This window comes from Tympanuchus pallidicinctus, unplaced genomic scaffold (genome assembly GCF_026119805.1).
Source record: "Tympanuchus pallidicinctus isolate F22 unplaced genomic scaffold, pur_lepc_1.0 scaffold55, whole genome shotgun sequence".
NCBI classification, from domain to species: Eukaryota; Metazoa; Chordata; class Aves; order Galliformes; family Phasianidae; genus Tympanuchus; species Tympanuchus pallidicinctus.
In genome coordinates this window covers 281,356-299,763 of record NW_026294775.1, presented here as the reverse complement: position 1 = coordinate 299,763, position 18,408 = coordinate 281,356, and the positions used below count along the sequence as shown (strand labels likewise).

Genomic DNA, 18,408 nt, shown 5'->3' with positions numbered 1-18,408 from the left:
TCCTGCTCCCTTTACCTCTCTCTTCTGCCTTCTTCTTCCTCTCCTTCCCTGTTTTTCTCTCCTCCTCCCTCCCCATCTGACTTCTTCCTTCCTGCACCTTTTCCTTCTATAATGCCATATTCATTTTAAAATGTGTCATGAGGACCTGGGTTGGAGTACCAAGTTTTCATCTCTGAAAGCACAGATGTACTTCTTTTATACATCACCAATTGTAGAGCCAATTGTACCCATTCTGTTCTTAGAGAACAGCAGAAATCAAACATTTCTGTTGTGCTATCATAGCTTTAATAGGAAAATACAGAAAGCCTTATTAAGGATAGACTTTTATCAGAAGATAATTTTGAAAGGAAGCTAAAATAGGTTGAGATTGCCATATAGTTTTATTGGTTCCTGAAGCAAATCAGAACGTTTATACGAAGACTTGAGGCTTTCTACTTGCGTAATATCTATCCTCCTCTTCAGGGCAAAGCATATCTAGTACATTTTCTGAAAAAAAAGAAGGAAAAGAACAAGAAATTAAGGATAAGCCGTTGAGAATTGCTGAAATACAAGCAATGATTGTTATGTAAATGAATCTTTGAGTGAGAAAGGAAGAAATGACTTTTCCACAGGTCAGTCTACTAGTGTTTCAATTCTTGTTACAAATAGAAGAACTAGACTATTTTATTTGCAACAAAAATATTTTTTCCAAAAGTATTTAGAATTCATAATGTATCTAGGTGGAAGATGATTATTTCATCTGTATTCATATAACAGGTTTAGGGGAGGGGAGGGAAGGGAAGGGCAGGGGAGGGCAGGAGAGGAGAGGGGAGGGAGAGGAGGGGAGCGGAGGGGAGGGAAGGGAAGGGAAGGGAAGGGAAGGGAAGGGAAGGGAAGGGAAGGGAAGGGAAGGGAAGGGAAGGGAAGGGAAGGGAAGGGAAGGGAAGGGAAGGGAAGGGAAGGGAAGGGAAGGGAAGGGAAGGGAAGGGAAGGGAAGGGAAAGAATTGATTCCAACAACAAATCAATGGTGCTTATAAATACAGCTTTAGAGAACCACTTATATTTTCCCTTCTTCTTCCCTTATAAATTAAATTCTCTTCTGCTTTTCTTTTCTTTTCTTTTCTTTTCTTTTCTTTTCTTTTCTTTTCTTTTCTTTTCTTTTCTTTTCTTTTCTTTTCTTTTCTTTTCTTTTCTTTTCTTTTCTTTTCTTTTCTTTTCTTTTCTTTTCTTTTCTTTTCTTTTCTTTTCTTTTCTTTTCTTTTCTTTTCTTTTCTTTTCTTTTCTTTTCTTTGTTCTTTCTTATTTTTCTTAAGTGTTGTTTCACATTTCTATTTTTCATTTTTTCTTGTCTTTTAAGAGACCATACATTTTGATAATACTTAATTAATTGTCTTTTGCAATAACTCCCTGTCGTATTTCCTTATTTTTTCCTAAAGCCCTTCCCGTCATCCTTGCTAGCTTTTTCTCTTAAAATTAATGAGATATTCAATCGTGTTTAAGAGAGATAGATAGATTTATATAAATATCAGTTGTAAGACCTCTGTTTGTCCAAGGTTTTCTCAGGTACAGTTAGAATGATTTAGGATAAATATGTACAGAGTGGAAGAACTTCTATCCTCACCTTGTACCAAAGCATCATCCCCATTACAAATATCCCATACAAAAAGCTCTTGAAAATGAGCATTATGTATACAAACTTCCCAGCTGTAGCACTTCTTTGGTAGTTTTCTGAAATGGGAGAAAAATAAAAATAAAGAGTAAACATTCCTTTGGGAAATTTCCTGGACAAGGTTATTACTGTATTCTATATTGTTGTTGTTGTTATTATTATTATTACTATTATTATTATTATTACTACAACATTCATAGTGGTGGAACTGATTGGGAAATTGTCCAAATAAAGAGAATTTGGGTGGGACATCAAATGAAATTGGATTGGAGTCTTTCACATATGAATATCATTTATTCTAATTCTGCAGAGTATCTAAGGAGACAACATGCTGCGGAATGACTTAGTTAAGTCGGTGACCTAACTTCTCACTAGAAAATCAGCACTCATCTTCATGTTATATATAACTTTGTTGCTCTCAGTGATATTTTACACTAAAATGTTCAGTTTGGGCTTTCAGTCTCATGGAAGGTTTCATGAGAGCAGACAAAATTTGAATGTTCACACATTCATACATAAGAACATAAATGGATATGTATATACTTGTACCTGCATCTGTGTGCACAAGTATAAATGGAAGTATATGACAGGGAAAAAAAGCACAGTAGTCGTCTAGACACTTGTACTGAAGACTCATCTTTCAGTGAGCATTTTTTGCATAGATGAACAGATTAATTGTCGAGAGGGGGAAAAAAATGAATGACTTAACTTACCTCTGAAGATATAACAGCCTAAATGCAGAAAGAAAGAAAGAGGAATTATTAATTGAGTTCAAATATTAAACAGAACATCTTTCATTGTGCTTATTCAATTCCTTCTATAATAGAGGGTGTGTGAGGGAATGAGAGTGATAGGGCTTTTAGCCAATTTGGAGAAAAACATGATCAGATTCTGTTGATTGCTCTCAATTTTTTAGTTACTGACAGATCTAGTTAAATGTGCTAGACTTCCAAGAAACATACTTGAAGTAATGACTAATTGCCCTGGAGGAAGGAGCCTACAAAGAATGAGCTCTGTATATGTCTTACTCACCAGTATCACCATGGATGAATTTTTGTACTGATTTCTGTCCATCTTGAAAAAATTCAGCAATACACTCAAAACGGTTCAAAGGGTTGAACCACTCTTGGGCTGAGATTCTCAGTCTGCTGGTCAATGTGTAAGTGCTCCCATTTGATGTGGAAATCTCATCTGTTCCCACTCCTTCTGTCCTCTTGTTGCCATTCACCTTCCAGACTAAACTGAGGTGATCCGGGTAGAAACCGGAAGCCAGGCATACCAGAGTGGCCTTATTCTTCTGTTGAATCTCCTGCTTTGACGGTGAAAAGATGGCCACAGTCGGTGGTATGATTTTTTCATTGTCCTTCCCTGAAATGGAAAGCAGTGTAGCTCAGAGCTTCCATTAATGATTTAACTAACGAAAAACTAACCATGGTGGGTTTTGTTTGTTAATTTGTTTTTGCAGAAGTATTTTTACTGGAAGCTAGACATCAAATTCAAGATTAAATAAGAACTATAGAGCTGAGTGTGCAAGTTCATGGACTTCAGGCTAAAAGACGGTTATATACACATTTGATTATAGTATCTTTGTATAGTGTATACTAAATACGCTGTGCTATATGTGCCATTTGAATGAAAATCAATACAAAATTTGAATAGAATGTGGCTCAAGTATTCAAAATGTTAATGTACAGAGCATGTATGAAACTTTTTTTCTGGATACAGTCCAGATTGCCAAAGTTAATAAAGCTGAGCTGCTAATTGGAAAAAAAAAAAAAAAGAATTTAATTCTCTTTTCTTTTGCGCTAAGTTGAACGATGAGTAGGAGCCAAACTCATCCTTTGATTTCACCATGTATTGAGTCTTTTTATGTCTGTGTATTCTCTTTTTCTTGGGTTTTCAGTGAAGACTTTTCTGAAATGTCTTGCCTGGTTTCACCTTAAGCCATCCTTGTCCTACAGTTTTAAGAATAAAAAGAAACAATCAAGCAAATAAATTGAGTCCCACAGACCAATAATCTACCTAGTTTTATATATAATAATAATAATAATCTACCTAATTTCTCAGAAGAACCATGAGTGAATGTGATTGTTGTTTTTTTTGGAGGGGTGGACGGGTGGGGAGAGGGGGTTCTTTCTTTGGTCAAAGGCATGTCAGGCAGTTTAATTTATGTCACAAAATATTGCTCATATGTAGAGCAAAATAACAAGATGCAATGATATTTAAAAAAAAAAAAAGTAAATGTAATATGAAAGAATGTAGAGATATAGATTTGAAGGGTGGGCTATTTGATGGATAAGAAATTGTTTAGAAGGTTTCAATCAGAAGGCTGTGGTCAATGGCTTTACATCGAGGTGTAGGCTGGTGACACATGATGTCCCCCAGGGTCTGTCTTGGGACCAGTATTCTTTAACATATTTATCAATGACATAGAAGATGGCAGGTAGATAGTTATAGGTCAAGTGGGAATGGTTTTAAATGAAAGGAGGGAAGATTTAGATTAGATATCAGGGGAAAGTCAGATAGGCTGGTGAGGTGCTGGAACAGGTTATCCAGAATGGCTGTGGGTGCCTTGTCCCTGGAGTCATTCAAGGCCAGATTAAATCAGACCTTGGGCAACCTGATCTACTACGTGATTAGCGGTTGACAGTCCTGCCTGTGGCAGGGAGGTTGGAACCTAATGATCCTTGAGGACCCTTCCAACCCAACATTCTATGATTCTATGAATAAATCTTCCTTTACCATCTACTGAGTAAAATATGGATTTAAATTGTGAAGGCTCAATTCTGCAATGGTGATTGTACTTCCTCTCATCCTGGAAATAAAAAAGAGGACTATATCCTTTGTGTCTTAATTAGATGCAAATATATATATATATGTATCGAAGTTTGTTATATCATGAAGAAAAGCCAATAGGCTTTCAACTGTGCTTCTCATTCCCATCTCACAGGATTCCTCAGCTCCATCTTTTCTATTAAAACTTTCTCTTACTTTTCCTTGCAATTGATGTCAGTATGGAAAAGAATATAGATCAGAGAAAAACAGGGTTAAATTGTAAACCCAAAGTCTACTTGTCTGTATCTGAAAGTGTGAATACTTGACTGGTTTTGGTTTTGTGTGTATATGTACGTAAAATTTCCCCTGCTATAGAAATTTTTTGTGACATAAATCACATTTACCTTTTCTTATGTCCCTGTGGATGGTATTACAGAATTATCTCTCTCTCTCTTTTTAGCATTTTCAATTCTTTCTGATTTACTTTCTCAGATTCATTTAACTATTTCTTTCTTTTTTTTTCCTCTTTCTCCATCTGTCTGATAGGAATCCTTATGAAATCTTAATAGCCAGACAGCAGATGGACAGCCGGACATTGTAAAAATAACATCAACAAATCTAAGTAGTGCAAATAGATGTCTGATTGAAAATAAGAAGTGAAATATTGCAAATAGTGAAAATTATTGAAGATTAATCACTCATTTTAATGAAAGCAGCATTTCAATGTTTGGATACTTGTTTTTGTTCTCTGGATCAAATGGTACAGTCCAGGGTGAGCATTAGATTGTCTAATTTGAGAAAAATTGCATTTTCCCAGTTTTCCTGTAGGTGGACATGCAGGTCACTTTCTCTCAAACTGTTTCTAGTTAGCACACTACCTGTATCTTTTAACTGGTTTTCTTAGTGTGCTTTTAGAAGAGCAAGAGCACAGTAGGTTCATTCGGTCATGCCCCTCTTCTTACCTATTATTAAACGTGTTGTGTTGCCTGTCTCTTTTCTTTCTGTGCTCTTCAAGAGAATCCAAGTGAGGATCACCAGATTTTGCCAATTAAATTCCCACCAAAAGTTCCCACTTTTCACTTCAGAATCTTAAAGGAACTCTCTAGTATTTGGTATATTTCTTTCTTTCTTACACAAAACTCTTAACTGCAGTACTACTTTAAAATGCCCACTCAAAAATATGTCCCTTATTCAGTCTAATCAAGGTCCACTAAAACCACTCTGTAAGCTTATTTGTGAGCATAAGGTTCATCAGGATATTTTTGGTGAGCTTAAATAAATACAGCCATTTTCACCAAATGTTCTTATATATCATATCCATCTTTCTGCGTTCCAGAAAGAGTTGGAATTACTTGTATACTGCATTCTGTTCGTATTCCATACCAACTGAGTTTTTATATTCCATTCTAGTCTGTGCTAACTATAGAGCATAAATAATAGAAATTCTGAAGAGAGGATCCTTCATCTGAATCCTCTGAATTATATATTATATATATTATAAAGGATATAATATCATAAATCATAAATAAATAATTAAACCATTCAATATTATATATTAAATTAAATAATTAAATATTATATATTATTAATATTATATATTATAAATAAGTAAGGAGAGATCCTTAGTTATCACTGTTACAGCCCTAGAACCTTCCCCTTGCACAACAAAACACACACTTCTCACGAGTCCCACTTACCCAGAACTGTCACTTTTGTTCCTTCTCCAAAATACTGGATATTAACAGAACACAGCCTCACAGTGTAATATCAAAACTGCTCACTCCTGTCCAGTGATCAACATGTTAAAACTTCAAATTTGACTTTTTTTCTTTTTATCCAGTAGTCCAGTAGTACCCAAAGATGTGCTGAAAAGAAGGTCTATCAGCTATCTTTTTTTCATTAAATATTCTGCATTTTGTTCTAATGATGATTTGGATGAAAGCATAAAAATGACTACTCGTGTGTCCGTCATCAATAGAAAACTCTATTGTCTACCACTGCACTTTGACACTGATAAATCCTCACATGTTTTTAGGAATAAAGCTACATAATGTAAGATCCATACACCTTCTGGACATGCTCTCTCTTTCTTTCCCTCCAGCCTCCATATCTTTTGCCGATTACTTTTGAGTAGAAGTACATTGCTCCCAGTCCCATGGACACACATTCTATCCAGATATGACAATGGGAGATAGGAATAACATAGGAATAAGAAGGATTGGTTCATTCTGGAGGCAATCTAATTTGGGGAAAAGATTTGGTCAGGAGTATCATTTATTTTTAGCAGAAGACAACCAGAATATTATGTGAAGTCTCCAGGAGTTCTGCATTGCAGATAAAATATATGTTATTCCAGAACATGTCTTATCTGGCTTGAGCTCTCTTCTTTGATGCCATCTCACTATTCTGATTCCAATGTCTTATATTAATCTTGCTTACTTTCTACAGATTTAAGATCATAACAGATTAAATATAAAAACATCCTTTTCCATGGGAAATCTTGTAAAATGAATTGTTTAATTTGTCCCCTTCTTCTTTGAAATCTCTGCTAACTGCATCTTCCTTGGTCTGTCTTTCCTGAAACTCCTAATATAAAATTTTCCAATACACATTTTTTCTTACCTAGAAAAGTGAATTGTATTTCTTTTTCAAAATATGATATTGTTGCTGACCTTCACATGAAAATGTTTGAGGTCCTTGTCTTCATCCTTCATGTTGGCACAAATTTTCTATATTGTAGTTCCCCCATACAAAGAAGAGCTACTTTTGAAGGAGATGCACAAGCCGCAGGAGATAAAGCATGATATTTCAGCATTGAAATATTCAGACCATTGAGAAGATTCTGTCCATCCTTTCCTAGTAGACCTTTAGTACATTTTCTCCTCTTTCTTTCAAGTGTAACTACAAAAGCATTTTTTCATTTAAAGAATCCTCTTTTCCATGAACATACAAAAAAACCTCTGTTTTTAAGCAAGAGATTTATGAAAACACTGACTTTCAATACTTTAAGTGGTGCTGAACTAAAGCCATGTGGAATTTTCAATGTAAAGTCTTGTCAGAGCCACCAGAAAAAAATTGTACTACACATGTTCCTTGGGAAATGGTTCTTTGAATGTGCAAAAGGTAGCTTCCACAGAAAGATCAGTACCTATGGCATGTGTTAACAAAAACCTGTGACAAGTAGGGTGAAAAAGAAATGGCAGACACACTCAGATTTGCTGTCAGCCTCCACTTATCACTCATTGTAATCATTGAGGTCTGAAGTTGAACTGTCTGAAGTTGAGTGGGAAAACATAATAAGACAGTGTGCACCATCCATTGAAATAATGTGAGAGTTTGAATAGTTGAGGATAGAGAAGACTCCATAAACTTCCCATTTCTTCTTCTCCCCTCTGAAACTTCTGACATCTTTGAAATATGATCACAGGAGATCACTAATCTATCTTTCAACTCCTGAACAGAGTATTAGTGCCCTTATCTCCGGTTAATGGGTTTTACTTCAAGAATCAGAACAACTCAATAAATTCTCCTCATCTTGTTCTTTCTTCTACGGGCTTTCTCACACATACTTTCCTGTTTGTGTTTCTCTTTTTCTTTTTTTCCCCTACTTTATTTTTTCATACAGCTTTGATACTCTCAGAAGAAAAAAATACCCAAAAACCTTGGAACACCTTTTACAATTATGAGTACAAGTATAGCAAAAAAATAGTTCTGAAAATATTAACTGCAGCTGTACGATTGATCATCCTGCTCACTGTACAGAGAATAATTTAAACATGCTTGACTAAAGTAGGAAATAGTGGTTTAAACAAAAACAGCTGGAAGACAGAATTCTTCTAAGTAGTGTTTCTGTCTTTCTTTAATTTCAAATATACACTGTAAATGGCATTTCCTGACTTGTAACAGTCCTCTCGATATCTGCTCTAAACTTAAAGGGCAGTGTTTAAGCACTGTTAACATTTTTTGAAAACACTTGTTTCTAAAATATTATAAGCCAAAATCCAAATTACCGTGATGCTTCTCATAGTCCGAGTTTATGTGAAAGAGAAATCAATTCAAGTTTCCTTCCTAGGTGAATAAAAAATGCTAAGATTTTATGTAAATTATAGAGGATCATTAAACTGTTTAGTAGATGATTTCAAAAAGGCCTCTTTTCTTCGTGCCTTGTAACTTTGACCCATAAAGGCAGTCTTGTGAAAAGGAGTTTATTGAAGACAAGTCATCCTTTTGATTCAACCAGCCATAAGACTACGTAAGTAACAGCTATAATCAGAGCACCAACTGAATTTCTTCAGTATGATATTCCCACCTGTTTCAAAGCAAAGTATTTTGAGGAGGTGAAGGAAATGACAGGCACAAAGCAGGAAAAAAATGAGTCAGTTTTATCCTAGAGTAACAAATAAACATACAAAGGAGACTTACCAAGCACTGTCAGATGGGTGCCCTGTCCGAAGTTCAGTGGTGAGTTTGCACAGTAATTTGAAGAAGTACCAGAATTGGCTGCCACTATCAACAGCACATAAAACCTCTATGATACCAGGATATATCATATCTCCCACTAGATCACATACAGAAGGAATCTTTCTACTCTCATCTGTATTAGAAAAAAATGTACTTTTTTGCAGAAATATATAGAATATGATTTCAGGAGGTACTGTATCCAGCCAACCCAGCCTATCCAGGAAGTAACTGTTTTCATTTCTGTATCCTGCTTCTCAGCATTAGTTTGAGAATTCAGCCTGAGGCATCTTTTGTAAATAAAAGCAGAAGCACTGAATCTCTCCTCTTTCTGCCATCACTAAGCTTTGCTAATAAACACTTGAATTTCTGGAACTCACCCATCCACCCATCCTGCATTTATTTCCCTCAACTTCCCTCCTGCCTAATTTTCGTACAGCCCTTTCATACTCTTTCACAAAAAAAAAAAACAAAAAACAAAAAACAAAAAACAAAACAAAACAAAAAAATCCATGTATTTGTTAAAAGTACAGGCTTCTTTTCCTCATCTGGTACTGCTGCTAGGGTCCAGCATCAAACTCTGCTAGAAAATAGTCCATCCTACATCCAAAGGAGTATCCTGTTGTATTTTCTAAAGGATAGTGTGGGAGTGGGAGTTAGATGGCATTCTTGTAGCTCTTCCTAGAAGTTACTTGTCTGACTTAGTGCTTTTTTCCTAGCAAGAACAGTGTTGTAGACCTGTCAAAATTGTTTTGCTTTTCATGTGATAGTATTGCTTTCATCTCTCCTCATGCACCAGCCAGGTAGAATCTTAAAGGTCTCCGTGCAGGAGCAGATGGATACTGTTTGAAGCAGTATGGTTCCCATGTGGCCATTAAGTAATGATCAAAAACTAGCTGATTCCTGTATGAATGGTGTCCTCTCATGGTGGAAATATCTATAGATCAATGATGGAATAAGCAAAATATTCCTTCTACTTACAAGGGCTGCAATGAAGTCTAGACTACAAATCTTCCTGTGTGAAGAAAAATAGGAACACCACCAGGATTTTATCATGGGATCAAAGAATTTTCATGTTCGCGACCTCTCCAAGAGGAGAGAGATCTCTGTCTTTTGTCTATCCATTCTGGCTGAGTGAACTCCTCAAGGAGCATCAGTTTACCCTTTTCAAGGAGTGTTTCTGTAAACGCCTTCCAAAGAAATGCATCAGACTTTCCTGCCAGTGTTCTTATGATGACTGAACGCAATGCTTTCTTCAAGTCTACCTTAAGAGGCTGAGGAAAAATTTCAGAAAATATTTATAAGTCTGTTCTTATACTGACTGTACTATGGAAAATTAATGGTCTTGACTGTCAAGACTTTCAAAGACAACTGTTGGGATAGAAATAGAAATGCTTCTGTATCTCTGCATGCTGAATTGCACTGTGCCATTTGTCTTCTCCAACACATTGCCACTCAGGAATCCAATCTCCAATCTTGTATATATATCTGGTAAGAAGCAGGAAGATGGCTGTGACAGACTGAAAACTAGAAAGACACAGATGTGTATGATCATACCAAACAGATGCTAAATACCAGTAAGAGGATAAACAGTACAGGTGCACTAAAAAAATGATTACAGTTTCTGTCAGGGGGTAATTTAGTGACAAGGCAGTCACAAGAAGAAAACAATATCATCAAGTGACATAGTATCTAAAATAAATCTACTAATATATTAAAATGAGTGTGACAGCTGGACAGAAGGTTTTATCCTAAGATTTCTGACATGCACATGCATACACATGCTCTGTACAGCAAACCCAGCAGTCAGACTCTTCAGTATAAGTTGTGGCCAGCACCCTGGACTTGGGTGAACAGGACACTCACTCATTGGTGTTTTTGTGTTCTTTGAGGTCACCTGGTTTATAACACGCAACTCAGGATCAGTCTTTTACAGTATTGGATATTCATTAATGTGTTTACCTGGAGGAACTCTTGTCTCAACTGTTTTCTCTGGCTTAGATGGCTGGCATAAGTCAACATCGACCTTGTTAGTCACGTCTCAGTGGATCGATCTCTTTGATTTTATCTATATCTGAAGCCAATTCACATTTTTTACCTAGGTAACATTTAATTTCCAGTTTCCCGCTGTTGTATGTAACTAGGCTGAAAACTTTTTAACATTTTTGGTGGATGCAGCCTGAAAATCTTACTTATAATTGTGATCTGTGTTTCGGTTCTCTGTACGTACTGTCTACAGTCCTCTAAGAACAGGACAAATGTAGTCAAAGCCAAATTTTATCTGAGTGGTAATTTTAGGCAGGATTCATATTGATGCTTTCTGTCAGAGTCTGAGTGTGCCAATAGGTGCAGTGTACCTGATCACCTTAACTTAGGACCTAATCCTTCACCCTCTGTACATGAGACCAGGATATCTATTTAAGATTAGACCTACGCCTTCAATTCCTGCGTGAGCTATGTTGTAGGTGAAACTCTATCCAGTCTTGTCTCTGGTCATGTACTCTGAGTGAACTATGTACCTACAATGTTGATAGCTTGTCTTCTAGATGTACCCCTCATAGGAACAGTGTAGATTTTCATGTCTTTGGTCTTGTCCCTTGGACAGACTTTGAACTGCAAGTTTATGCACAGCAACATACCCCTGTAGCAAAGAAAAATAATCATTTTCTGGACTGCATTAGGAGTCTTACCATCAGGATGAAGGAGGTGATTTGATAAGGCCACATCTGGACTGTTGTATTCAATTCTGGGTTACAACCAGGAGAGATATGCAGATATTGGAGAGAGTTCAGTGAAGGAACACAGAGTTGATTAAGGAACTGGAGAATTTATCCTATATGGAAAGACTGAGAGAGCTGGAACTTTAGTCTAGAAAGGAGAAGGCTCAAGTAGGTATCTTATTTTTGTGCAAAAATATATGAGAAATGTTTTGCAGAAGACAGAACCAGGCTGTTTTCAGTGGTGTCCAGTGACAGGACAAGAGAAAATTGGCACAAACTGAAACACAGGAGGATATACTGAGTATCAGGAAACAGGTTCTTTTTTTTCTTGTAATTATGAAGGAACACTGGAGAAGATTGCACAGAGATGCTGTGGAATTGTCATTCTTGGAGACAATTAAAATCCATCTGGACATGATCGTGGGCAATCAGTCAAACTGATCCTTGATTCTGCTTGAGAAGCTGGGGATGAAATATTGGAAACCTGTTTTTCCTAAAAATAATGCAAAATGTACCACTGCCTATTGAAGTGGTGCTGTACACTATTGACATCTTAGGGGCTCTAAGAGGGCTAGAAGGGAATGGTAAATTCTATTTTGGTGAAGTCAGGAAGGGGGTCAGAAAAACTGCTACCTTATCCTTCAGGAGGGTGGACTTTGAACTATTCAGGATATTGACAGGGACAGTCCCTTGGGACTTTGCCCCAAACAGAAAAGGGTTCAGGAAGGCTGAACACTCCACAGGGAGAAAGTCTTCGAGGTGCAGGAGCAGGTTGAGCTACTGTAGTATAAGAGAAAAAAAAATTTAATATAAATATATTAACTGTAAGAGGAGGGCTGAGGAAAATCTCCATTCTTCACTGGATGTGGCAGGGAACATGACCACTGATGATAAGGGAAAGGCTGAGGTTCTCAATGCCTTCTTTACATCTGTCTTTAATTGTAGGACCAGTTATCCTGATATCTTGTTATCCTGATATTCTGATGGAAGGATCCTTCTGATCTGGAAGTCTGGGGTGCAGAGCAGAATAAGCCACCATTCAGACGGAAACATTCAGAGACCTACTACTCCACCTGGACTGTCATAAGTCCATGGGGCTAGAAGGGATCCATTTGAGTATGCTGAGTGAGAAGGCAGAGGTGATTGTCAAGGCACTTCAGCAAAGCCTTTGTCACTGTCTCCCACGGTATTCTCCTGGAGAAGCTGATAGCTCCTGTCTTAGACAAGTGCACTCTTTGCTGAGTGAAGAGCTGGACAGATTGCTGGGCCCAGAGAACTGTGGTGAACGGAGATAAATCCAGCTGGCAAGCAGTCACAAGTGGCTTTCTTCAGAGTTTGGTACTGGGGCTTGTCCTTTGCTGATCACCCGAATGAGGGGACTGAGTGCAGCCTCAGTAAGGTTGCAGATGATGCCAAATTGGAAGGAAGTGTCCATCTGCCTGGGAGTAGGAAAGACCTACAGAGGGACCTGGCCATGCTGGATTGCTAAGCTTAGGCCAAGGGAACTAAGACTGTTTAGTCTGGAGAGGAGTAGGCTCAGGAGAGACCATATCACCCTCTACAACTACCTGAAAAGAAGTTGTGGTGAGGTGGGGATCAGCCTCTTCTCTCACACAGGACTAGAGGGGAATGGCCTCAAGTTGCACCAGGGGATTATTCAGGTTGAATTTTAGGAAAAATTTCTTCTCTGAAAGAGTGGTCAAGCACTGGAATGGGCTGCCTAGGGAGGTGGTTGGATACCCATTCTTGGAGATGTTCAAGAAATGTTTAGTTGTTGTACTAAGGGACATGGTTTTGTGGGGAAATATTTGTGGTTGGTAGATGGTTGGATTGGACGATTTTGGAGGACTTTTCCAACCTTGGTGATTCTATGATTCTAAGTTCCAAATGTTTTATTTGTTGTTATTGAATCTAATAGCCCAACAGAAACTAAACTGCCGCCATTCCCTGTCCCCAGTTCCATCCACTGGAAATTATATATTGTAAAAAATAAATTATATTAAAGAAATCAAATAAAAACAAAACAAAACAAACAAACAAACAAACAAAATAACCCAGACACACAGTACAAAAATACACATTGACAGAACCAGTGTCCTGGCTTTTCCTGGGACAGAGTTAATTTTCTTCCTAGTAGCTGTTATGATGCTATATTTTGAAATCTGAATGCGAATTGTGTTGGTAACACACAAATATTTTAGTGTTGCTGAGCAGTGCTTACATTAAGTCAAGGACTTTTCAGCTTATTTCACTGCCCTGCCTGTGAGGAGGTTGGGGGTGCAAAAGAGAGGACAGAATCAGGACAGCTGACCCAAGCTGGCCAAAGGGACCAGAACATGTGACAAAAACAGAGGAATTGGTGGTGCTCCATCGCTGAAGAATGGGCAGTAGGTGGGAGCAATTACATTGTGCATCTTTTTTTTTTTTTCTTTTTTTTTTTTTTTCCTATCAAACTATCAGCCTATGAGCTTTATTTTTTCTCCAGTTCTCTCTCCCATCTCACTGCTGGAAGGAGTGAGCAAACACTTGTTTGGTGCTTATCTGCCTGCCTCAGCAGCCAGTCATGCAACGTAACACAAGGACAAAAACTTAGCACCACGCAAACACAAACATCAACAGCTGCATCACTCTTTTCTCCTCTGTCTGATCAGGATAAAGGTCTGCTAACAGAAACTATACAAAGCGTGAATCCCTCCAGTAGCTCACCTTGGACACTCGGGCTGCTCAGCTATTCAGGAACTGGCCCTAAATCGTTGGTCTCCTCACATGCTTGTAGAGGGGCATATGAAACTCTGAAGACTACAGCCTCACTCTGCTTCCTCGTACTGACACTCTCTCCTTTTCACCTCCTCTCCTTATCTCCTTTGAAGATACAAAACTTCACTTCCATCCCTCCTCCTCCCTCCCCCCAGACACACACATTGAGACCCACACGTGTACTATCAGTTTCCCAGCAGTTGACCTGGATCCTTACTCTCTCAGTCACTGATAGTGGGGCATGCAAGATTTTAAAGCTTGGAACCCCAATTTATTTTCTAGAACACAATATCAGCAATGGATGAGCCTTCTAATATTCACATAACAGATAGATTCTTCCTCTCAGTATTGTCATTGAATGTATACATTTGAATGTGTATATTTTGCAATACTAAGTGCCACTGAAGTTGTGATGTAGAATAGTATTGCAACAAAATATCAAGTTGGGATAAAACACTCAAACTTCTTGAATGGAGTGACACAAACTTTATTCCTAATTTAAGAAACTGACACCTCTGAGCAGTAAAGAGGTGTTTTAAAGCTAGGACAGAAATTACCCTGCATGTCCATGGGAAATCTGGCAGTGATTAAAACAAAGCTGAAAGAACAGGAGAGAACAGAGGACCATCAAGAAAGAAGACATTAGAAGCTTGGACTCTACTGCAGAAAAGAAAAACGTGGAATTTGTTGTTTTCCTGTTGATGTGATGGAGGAGATTATTCATTTATTCTTTATATGGCTTGCTACCAGCCTAAATGAAAACAAAACAGAATAAATAATTAAGCAAGAGCATGGTGAAACAACAGTCCAAATTTACAACTGCCTGTACTGTCATGTTTCCTGAGAGCATGCACAGAAATGAGCACGTCAAGTTTTGACGGGGCCAGGCTCTTTTCACTGTCATGCAGGAACAGAATAAGGGGCAGGGGGCAGAAACTAGAGCATAAGAAGTTCCATATAAATAAAAGGAAGAAGACTCACCTGGACACTTTCCTGTGCAACCTACTGTAGAGAATCTGCTTTAGCAGAGGGCTGATATCTAGAGGTTGATTTCAACCCCTACAATTACGTGACACTGTGCTTCTGTGAAGTTGTAGCTCCTTCAGTCTTTCTTAGTAGCAAGAACATATCTTGCTACAAAAGTACCCATACAGATTATTTACTTGCATACTGAGTTAATAACTTTAAATAAATAAATAATATTTTATTTACTATAATAAATAGTAATGTACTTTCTCATGTAGGCTTCAAAAAGGAGGAAAAAAAGTCTTGAAAACAACTGGAGCTGTACTCATACTCACTCTCAACTGTATTATGTCCCTTCTCAAACACAGTTCCCAGTCTACAACTAAAGGAAGTTGGTGCTGAGGCTTCCACTACTCTTACCAGAAATATCTATCAGGAATTTGAAAAGATTACAGATAAAAAGTGTTTTATGTCTGTTACTAGCTACCTAAAATTCTCCCATTTTCTTTTAGATTTATCCCATTCATTGTTTGTATCTTCTTCAAAACCCTGATTTTACTTTTGCTGCAGGCAAGTGTCCCTTCTCAGTGATTACAGAAAAGCATGATGTGTCTGATATTTCCCTTCTTTGCTTTCTGTAGAAGTTGTGCTTACTACTTCTTATCTTTTTCCATATGTTTTCAGAAAGAATTTCTCTGCTGGACAGCACTGATTTTGTTTGAGCTCTGGAAAAACTGTAACAGAAAACTTACTATTTGTGATTTTTTGTAAATTTTGTTTGGTCCACTAATTCTTGTACTAGTAAACAAGCTCAGCCTGAAAGTGACACATCAGTGTACCTTGACTTTCCACATCAGAGCGCACACCAAAATTGCATAGAGGAAGGCTTTGCCACACAGAATGAGGTAAGTGAGCTTCATAGAATTTCCATAATGCAAGTAGGACTCTGCAAAACAAATGCAATTTGCATATTAAATTATCACCATCAGAAGAGACTTGATACAATATACCAGAAATACTTGAAATCTTTAACTAAGCAAAGGAATTACAGTCAAATGAATGGTTATGTTGATATCTGAGATAGCACAGAATGGGAAAGAATATTGTGATTCAAAGCATGACAGGAAAAAGCAATCCTAGAAAAGACACAGACTGGCTTTATGATAAGAAAATATGTTCTGACTGGGAATGGTTAACCTCTGTGTTACCACACCTGATAAAAATGTAGGCTGGCCATGTAAATCCCCCTTAGGAAATTGATGTAAGTTGAATTACAAAATACATTTGTTTTCACTTGTTATTGTCAGTAGATTCTCTCATATCAGGTAAGTTTTACACAGCACAAAATAACATTTAGCCTACTAAAGGCTATTTAGCCTTTTGTTTTAACGGCTTTCTGATCTTGCCTGACCAAACTGATGGTGTCCTATGATGGAGTAGAGCCATCATTGGACAGGGGAAGGGCGATGCATGCCATCTTCCTGGACTTCTGCAAAGTCTTCGACATGGTCCCTCACCACATCCTTCTCTCTAAATTGGAGAAATATGGATTTGAAAGATGGACTGTTCAATGGATTAAGAATTGGTTGACTGGTTGCAGCCAAAGGTTTGTGATCAATGGTTCCATGTTGGGATGGAGGCAGGTCACCTCCAAGGTGTCCTCCAAGGGTTGGTCTTGGGACTTGTGCTCTTCAACATCTTCATCAATGACATAGATGATGGCATCAAGTGCACCCTCAACAAATTTGTGGATGACACCAAGGTGACCAGTGCAGTCAATACAGTAGGGGGAAGGGAAGTCAACAAGAGGGACCTGGACAGGCTGGAGAATTGGGCCCATGAAAACCTATTGAGGTTCAAAAAGGCTCTTGTGAGGCCTGATTTGGAATAATGCGTCCAGGCCTGGGTCCCCCAGCAAAAGAAAGACATGGAAACTCTTGAAATGGATCCAGAGGAGGGCATCTATGATCAGAGGGCTGGAGCACCTCTCCTATGAAGAAAGGTTGAGGGAAATAGGATTGTTTAGCTTGAAGAAGAGAAGGCTCTGGGGAGACCTCATTGTGGCCTTCCAGTACTTGAAGTGAGTGTATGAACAGGAGGGGGAATGGCTGTTTACATGGGTAGATAGTGATAGAACAAGGGGGAATGGTTCTAAACTGAGGCAGGGGAGGTTTAGGTTAGATATTAGGAGGAAGTTTTTCACTCAGAGAGTGGTGACACACTGGAACAAGTTGTCCATGGAAGTTGTGGATGCCCCATCCCTAGAGGCATTCAAGGCCAGGCTGGATGCGGTGCTGGGCAGCCTGGTCTACTGTTTGGTGATCCCAGACATAGCAGGGGGGTTGAAACTAGGTGATCACTATGGTCCTTTTCAAGCCAGGCCATTCTATGACTCTATGATTTTCAATTTCGATGTCATTACCACTTGGCTAGCATGATTTTTTTTCTTTCATGGATGAACTTTCTGCTAGAAAAAAGATAAACATTTAGCTTTCTTATAGAAGGTGATGTTGAAGACGGGGGAGATAGAAAGGGCAAGTGGTGGCATGAAAAGATTCCACATTTTCTTCCATTATTTCAAAAAGTAAATGTAGATAAGAATCGTACAGAATGTTGCTCCAACCTTTACTGGTTTTTTTTTTGCTTGTTTTTTTTGTTTTTTTTTTTGTTTTTAAATAATAGAGGTGTCACTCAGATCTGAAAGGATAAGTTAATCTTCTAGAAGAAAGAAATTTAATATGTATCTCTCTCACCTCTTATATTTACCATCAGGAAAACTGAAATACAGACGTTTATTTGCCTATGCGAAGGTGAGAAAGTACACATACCTTTAGTAAGCATACATCCTGAAAGACAAATAAAAACAGAATGTCACATCTTTCTTTGGTATGAACAAACACATATTTTTGACGTTTCTGTTTGCAATATTTATTTTACTATACTGTGTATTTTTCATTTTACGTTAGTATATATTTTATATTTTACTATGTTCTTACACTAAGAAAATTTGAATAAACCTTTGAAAATTTCTCTCTCTATATAGATAATACTGTAGATACATGGTGCTATGAATATGAAGACAT

At 37.7% G+C, this 18,408-nt stretch overlaps 1 protein-coding gene and 1 gene segment (V, D, J or C); both read right to left on the bottom strand.

The window, feature by feature from the left end:
- Nucleotides 1–361: 361 nt before the first annotated feature.
- The window catches only part of LOC128091911 (M1-specific T cell receptor beta chain-like), a 71,588-nt gene continuing 53,541 nt past the window's right edge, over nt 362–18,408 (bottom strand). For both annotated transcript variants that reach the window (XM_052705317.1, XM_052705318.1), the window contains exons 3-7: nt 8,847–8,889; nt 2,682–3,017; nt 2,363–2,380; nt 1,602–1,708; nt 362–486 (exon numbers count right to left, since the gene is read on the bottom strand). In XM_052705317.1, the coding sequence (XP_052561277.1) occupies nt 475–486; nt 1,602–1,708; nt 2,363–2,380; nt 2,682–3,017; nt 8,847–8,889 (516 nt within the window). In that variant the 3' untranslated portion in view covers nt 362–474. The remainder of the gene's footprint in view (nt 487–1,601; nt 1,709–2,362; nt 2,381–2,681; nt 3,018–8,846; nt 8,890–18,408) is intronic.
- The window catches only part of LOC128091910 (T cell receptor beta constant 1-like), a 54,491-nt gene continuing 50,913 nt past the window's right edge, over nt 14,831–18,408 (bottom strand). Inside the window, 3 exon segments of the C gene segment in view lie at nt 14,831–15,110; nt 16,165–16,271; nt 18,154–18,171. Coding sequence covers nt 15,084–15,110; nt 16,165–16,271; nt 18,154–18,171 — 152 coding nt within the window.